General features: G+C 37.2%; 1 protein-coding gene across 1 annotated transcript; it reads left to right on the forward strand.

The window, feature by feature from the left end:
* The first annotated feature begins 4272 nt into the window (after positions 1-4272).
* Positions 4273-6135, forward strand: dkk1b (dickkopf WNT signaling pathway inhibitor 1b). Its single transcript, XM_084434956.1, has 4 exons — positions 4273-4582; positions 4670-4814; positions 4910-5050; positions 5529-6135. Exons 1-4 carry the CDS (start codon positions 4289-4291, stop codon positions 5777-5779), a joined length of 831 nt encoding a protein of 276 aa, XP_084291082.1. The 5' UTR covers positions 4273-4288; the 3' UTR covers positions 5780-6135.
* Positions 6136-7548: the final 1413 nt, after the last annotated feature.

Here is a 7548-nt window from a genome sequence, read left to right on the forward strand (position 1 = left end):
TTTTCATAGGATGTTATGTTCAGAAGTTCAGGGTGTCCTACAAACAAGATTTGCTATCTTGTCCTACAAACAAGATTTAGCTTGAGGTGTCAGTATTATGAAGGGTCTGACTCCTATCAGCTGGTGATAATGCTCTGTAAACATCTGCCCTCCCCTCTTCTCAACAGATAACACACAAGCATGGTAATGTTTCATTGCCAGCACTGTGGCCCATAGACATCAAAAGATGTAAACCCAGGGGGGTAGAAAATACATCTTTGACCTCCAGCAGCTAAAACCATCAGTCAATGGCATATCTGGGTCATTTCTACAGTTTGGTGGATTTTGGACAGAGCAGGTTGAAAAACATCTTTAAAATGTATGTTTTTAATCTTTTCACTATCATAAAAAGACACTGCTAGTATAACCTAATAAGTCTGACCAACTATTACAAAAATCACATTCTATGACATTTGTCAACCATGTTACATGACATATTTGCAATGCAATGTACAACAAGGTGGACCGTAACAGGGTAGATGTTTACACTTATAAAATCCATTACTAGCTAGAAAAGAACAACAGAACAGATTCAGGAAGAATTTGAATATATATATATATATATATATATATATATCCTTTAAAAAAACATATCCAGGTCAAATTGACACAACAGGGTGGACATTGTTTTACGCTATTAGATAAAGTTTATGACTAATTCTTACTTTACTAATTCTTAGAGTTGCTTTCCCTCAACGGAAATTATGTCACTTCTAGCAAGTCATGTGATTTAGGGCATATGCTTAAGATTTTAATGGGCAAATGGCATGTAACAGGGTGGACTGAAGGTTGAGGGACATGAGCTCATTTAATGGTTTTACACAAAATATGTATCACAATAAATTGTATTTTATGTAAAAGAGAATAAGTTAATGCATACTAATACTTAAAACTGATGATTTAGAAAAAAAACACATGTACCCTTTATTTCATAGTGAAGTTGAGAAAACATGATTGGGGACATGGGTAATTGCCTGTCAAGTGCTTCAAAAAGTTTATTATTTTTATTATTATTATTATTGGGTACTAATGCATTTGTGTTAATCGGGGTACATCTATGCATAGAAAACCACGTGGCATTAAAATGTATGTAAAATATGCAGAATTGTTTCATGGAATGACCCATCTACTACTAATTGGTGATTTTGATCTATAAAGCTTTTAATATTTATATATTTTGTTGCACAATAGCTATAAATAGCATGATCTCACAAAGGACCTGAAAGCATTACATGGATATAACATTGGGTTATGGTCATTCAGAGAATAACTGGGAGATAGTTTTTCTCAGTCTGAAGACATGTTTGACTATTTATTTATGTTTCTAAACATATTACTACAATTTTTGGGCCATTCAGGTAGCCTACTTACAGTAAACTCTTCACCCAGCTTCAAACATGAAGTCCAACAAAGCATCAACAAAGAAACAAGTTTGTTTTGGAGAGTCATCAGAGGACATGCATCAACCCCCCGCTTAGACTGTCACACCAAAGGAGGACAGGAAAGGATAGCAACCTACAAAAGCAAGCGACGTACCTTCGCATTCCATCCGCGGAATGAAGAACACACCGTTACCACAAGAGGGACAGTCTGACTCCCGCGCGATCATTTGAAAATTTGACATCACACAATGAAACAAAGTGATCTAATTAACACTTTCAAGGACATGCGATTTTTAAAGGTGAAGGGAGTATGTTTTGTGTAAAGGCTACTCTTAAATCTTAGATAAATAGCGATGTCCGATACGAGTCGGATCTTTTTTCCATTTGATTAGTGTAAACCAGTAAATAGTCTGTTTTGGACATGTCCGATTCGTAGGCAATCATCCGATATTGTTAGAGTGAACAGATGGGTGATGATAACAGCAGAAATGTTACAAATAAAACATAGCTAGGCTACTGAAAACACAACCATGTCCGTTTTATTAATGCGCATATATTAAAACATACACATCAAGAGTTAAATGGACTTGATTATATAAATATACAGCATTTTATGGTTCTTAACGTTTCCATAACTTGAATCATCAATGCACCTAAATGAACTGGGGCACAGTAAAAAAAACGTATTAGCCTAATAAAACGAAAGCTAATCAAAAAGCTTAATGAACAACATGCAAAACATATACCATTCGAACATGTTAAAGCATGCATACCACGTCAAGTGATGAAGTAGCTAATTATGTCACTTTGTAAAATAATTAATTCGGTGTTTAGAACCGGTTCTTTGAAAAGACCTATTCAAAAGAACCGAATTACCTACGATTCAAAGCCATTGCAATGAATTGAAAAAGGCACGCATTTTACATTGATGTGCCAAGTTAGTTTGATATAGTTAGCAACCTGCAGTTATGGCTATAACTATTATTAGGCCATAGCTATTGGCAGATTTATTTTCAATCATTCATTCAGTCTGTATTGAACTGATGTCATTTTTCATATTGCTTTTACCGCGTCATAAATGCAAGGACGCACGGTTACGATTTTTAATTTTTGCTGTAGCCTATAGGCTAGTGAATAATAGCTACTCAGGGTCATTCAGGAGCCCTGACCTGATTGAGATGTGATCAGGAATTTTAAAACAGGATTACCTGGCATCCCACTAAATGAATTCGCTAAGTACATTGCCCACAAAAAGCCGCTAAAAGCCGAGCAAATGGACTGTTTGCGAAAATAGCATCGCTGTGGAAGTCTGATTAAGACACGGGCTTCAGTCCTGTTTGATCTGAGCTCATCAAAGGGTCCTTTACACAGGCTTCATTTTACACCACTGTAGGCTTTGGATGTACAATTAAAACAAAGCCAATAGACAAAGGGATGGGGATGAACCCTGCCAATTCACGTTTAATGAAGTGTATTGAGCGTTTGTCCTGTGGTCGTCTATTAGAAGTGACCCGGCCCTGTCAACAACATCAAAGACATTGATTTGGGAGTTATCCCGGAGAATTGGGCAGACAGACACTTTGAAAATGTTAAATCGTTTGCGCAGTTTATGCTCACCAATTTATTGTGATTATTATTGGTGGTTATCATTTAGGAGCAATCTATCCACGCTGCAACAGATTTAATTTTAGACTGCGAATGTCTGAAATGTTTCAAATCTATTGGAGTCACCTCACCTATAGCCTACTCAATATAGATTCAAATGGGTAGCTCAGTTCATTTGGATGATTTTTTTTTTTTTTTTTTTTTTTTTTTTTAAAGCGAGACTAATCAGAATTGTTTTATTCTGTTCTAAACTTTAAAGCTCAAATCGTTTTAATATAGATCAATAGATGAACCACGTCACCTAAGAGCGTCGCATTCTTATCTCAGATTGCTAATCACTCACTATTTGTTTAAAAGCACAGACTGAATGATAATTAATTCGGTAAACTTCTCACTTCTTATTTGCATATTCACTTTGATCTCGTGCACTTAATCAAACGCATTTCAAAGAGCACTCCATCGCGGTTATGACTCAAGATCTGCTAAATCTGCCAACCTACTGCATTTCTAACATGGAATATACAAACTCACTGTGAAAAACTATTAAACTATAGGAAAATAAACTCGGAATATTCAGGCGATAGATGTCCAGTGTCAAGTATCCAGCTTTTTGAATAATGAAATAATCAGACTGCATGTCATAGGCCCTATTGTAAAAAATATATATATTTAAATGATACAAATTATATAGGCTATATAATTATTATTATTTATTATTATTATTTTATTATTATTATTATTATTATTAAAACAATTTTCCAGTTCTAAAATTCCAAATATATGGTAAAGCCTATTGATCCAAGCCGATCGTCAGTCTAGCTTTGCTGTAAAAACTTTTATTTTTTTTCTCGGTTTTCTTTATTAGCAGTTAAATTCAAAGTGTTTGAACCTTGTGCAGACTACTTTGACTTTTGCGTCACTTTGATTTAAAAAAAAAAAAAAAAAAAAGCAGATAAAGTTTTGTAAATGGGTAAATGTTCATCTACAGTATTGCATAATATGGCCATATAATACAATATAACAATCTGGATAGTAATTTTTGACTTAACTTCATATTTCTCTCAGCAAATGACTGACCTCCCCATTAATGTGAATTAAATAAGCAGTATTACTGAAGTGGCTGTTTGATGGCATCTCGTGAAGACGTGCTTACAAACACACTGATAGACAGACAGCTCAAGACACTACGCTTTGAAATTTCATCCAGCTCTTTGTTACTCTCAGCGAGGGGCGGGAGCGCAAACAACCCCGCGCGCGTATAAATGAAGCCTCTCGCGCTCATGAGGAACCACAGAAGAGCTCTGCTCACCTCGGGAATACATCCTCCATCCAAGGAATTAGCAGACCTGACGATGCTGCACACTGCCATGTTCTCAACCGCTTGCCTCATTCTTGTGGGCTTCATCAAAGTGGCATCCGCTGGTTCTGTGGTGCTCAACTCAAACGCTATTAAGGTCGGTACAGGTATGGTGAGTCCCAGTCACCCGGTCAGCCCGAGTCCGGAAGAGTCACCTGCGGACAGCGGCAGTCTGAACTTCGCCGTCGATACACCGCAGGTAAGAATACAAACGAGCACATGTTATGTTCAGACAGCTGTTTTTAAATCGTGGTCGTTAGACTAATAGTGTATTTGTAAACTCCAGCAGCCTTTAATCTGCGAGAGTGACGAGGAATGCGGTGGCGAAGGGTTCTGCTTCCTGTCTCGCGGTGTTTGTCTCCAGTGTAAGAAGCGCAGGAAGCGCTGCATCCGGGATGCGATGTGCTGCCCTGGCAACCACTGCAGCAATGGTAAGATCAAACTTATGGAAAAAACTAACTTTACCGTTATATAGGCTTAACAATTAACAAGCAGTTTGGGCTAACTATGAACCTCTTCCTATTAGGAGTTTGTCTTCCGAATGATCCTGACATGATTCATCAGATTGGAATGGAAGAGTTTGTGTCCATCTCCAATGAGAACTCTACTTTTGTGATGCCACTAAAAGTTCCAAGTCAAGGTTCAACACAAAACCAAATGCTAAAAGGTAAATAATGCTTTAAATAACTAATAGACTTTATTAACCACCATGTTATGTTGACTTTATTAGCTATGTTTGGGTGTCTATGTGTAGAATAGCTTCAGGTCATTTTCAGATAATGTTCCTTTGAAATAATTGCAACTCAGTAGGCAGATATTTGAACCCTCTGGTGTATCACTAAGTAGGCATGAACTTTTCAGGAATGTGAGCGGTATTAATCAGGGTTGGAAACTTTCCAGAAACTTTCCAGGATTTTTTGGCAATTCTTAGAAACTTTCTATCTAATTAGATGTGACATAGATTAGACATGTAGAACGTTTGGAGCATGCTGAAATGTGTTTATAATCCAGTTTTAAGACTAACACATGCTTATAAAGTAAGACTAAGTTTAACACGTTAAGTTAATGATCATCAACCTGATCCCTTAATGTGATGTTTTTTGATGCCCCATGTCATGATATTCATGGATGTTATTTTGTTAAAGGACTGGAGGGAGAAACCTGTCTGAGGTCATTAGATTGTGCCGAGGGACTCTGCTGCGCTCGTCACTTTTGGTCCAAAATCTGCAAGCCCGTCGTAAGAGAAGGCCAGGTCTGCACCAAGCACAAGAGGAAAGGCACCCATGGCTTAGAAATATTCCAGCGTTGCGATTGTGGGGATGGTCTGTCCTGCAAAACGCAAAGAGGAGACGGCGGCAAGTCGTCACGGAGTCTGCACACATGCCAGAGACACTGAATGAACATTTAAGGAATTTTCTTTCACGACTTGAGCGACGAGCGGTTGAGGGAAACAGGACTTGGAATGGGATACTCTGTTTTTCAACTGGTTTCCTCCATTTTCTTGTGTCAACATTGCAGAGTAGATATAATTGTTTCTCAACGGAACTTAAATATTGCAGTAAATTACTGTATTATACTGTAAATAATATAAGGCAGTTGGCACTTAATTCAGATATTTTTGTCAACCCTGTTTTGAAAGAAGGTGCTTCAGTGTTTTACTAGTCTATCTTATTTGTGTATATCTGGTTTTTACAGTCATATAGAGCTGATTTAAATGTCTATTTTATTCTAAATAAAGATTGTACAGATGATATTCAGTTTACTGTGTTTTAAGTCATGCTTGCATTAAGAGGATTAAGAGAGAGTTTCTCGAGCTGTATGTAAAGAATACACAGAATGTTAAGTATGTGTGGACAGAGCTGAGGAGGTTTTATGTATCCCCCTCTATAACTATAAGGTGTTTAATAAGGTGTGTCATTTTCAATTGCTATTTTTAAGTTTGTATTACTTTGAAGCCATTTTGTGTTACACATGTTGAAACAAAGTTACCAAAGAGAACAGTATCAAAATGATCAGCAAATGATCTATCATTTAAATAAAACACTTTTTTTAAAGCGTATCATATAAACAGATAAAGCGATGTTACATAGAAAAAAGAAAGAAAATCGCAGCAATGCAAACGAACCCATCTTGAAACGGAGATTAAAAGCCACCCATGTCTGATTGATCCGATGCTTTGAAAAGCATTTATATAGACAGGTCACACATTACAAACAAGCATCTGTTTGAGGTCTGCTTGTGAATTCTGTCTGTCTCTCTCTCTCTCTTTGAAGGTGAGAGGCTTTAATATGGTCTAGCACGTGGAGACTGACTATAGTCACCTTCTCTTTAAAGTTCAAGGATGCTCACTGATAGTGGCAGCGTTTAATGGCTCTGTCTGCTCATAGCGAGAGCATGGGATGGGAAGCACTTTTATTACATTTCAGTGAATCATTATATTAGAGGAATTTATTGGTTTTATACACAGTTAAATGATTTATGTTTTAATATTGGTCGTTTTAAAGCCCCCCTGTAATAAATAATTTTATCCCTTAAAACTCATCTTTGATCACCAAAATGACATAAAAAAAAAAAACACACAGCTGAAATGGCTGACTAGCTCGTTGACGATTGGTTACAAGGTAGTTTGTGACGTCAGAAACACGGCTGTTTTGGTTCTCTGCAGTTTTAAGGAGAAAATACCCAGCAATGGTGCTGACTTGTGAATTTGGTTTGTCTTAAAGCGTATTAAAAACACCACATAGACATATAAACAGCATTAAAAGCTTGATTTTCACCACAGGGGGACTTTAACAGAGTAGCATATTCAAACAGAATACAATGCTGCAAAAGAGCAAAACACGCCCTCATTCAGAAAGTTGGATTTGCGCGTTCTGCTTCCTTTTGCATTTCTCCCATCTGTAATTGGAAACTTTAAGTCTTTTACCTGGAGCTGTCAAGATAGACAAAGCAGTGGGGTAAGCATTTCAAAGCACAGGATATACAGTTTGCAATTGTCCCTTTCCCATCCATGTGCCTTTGCTGGCATTGGAGAGGCTTTATCCCATGCTTTTGTCAATACCGTCAACAGCTTGAAGACCACAAACATCTGTGGATGGAATCCCAAGCTGCACAATGGTGCAAAAGAAACCCAAACCTCCGCAGTCTGCATACAGTAAAGCAGTT

This window comes from Rutilus rutilus (assembly GCF_951802725.1).
Source record: "Rutilus rutilus genome assembly, chromosome: 16".
Lineage (NCBI taxonomy): Eukaryota > Metazoa > Chordata > Actinopteri > Cypriniformes > Leuciscidae > Rutilus > Rutilus rutilus.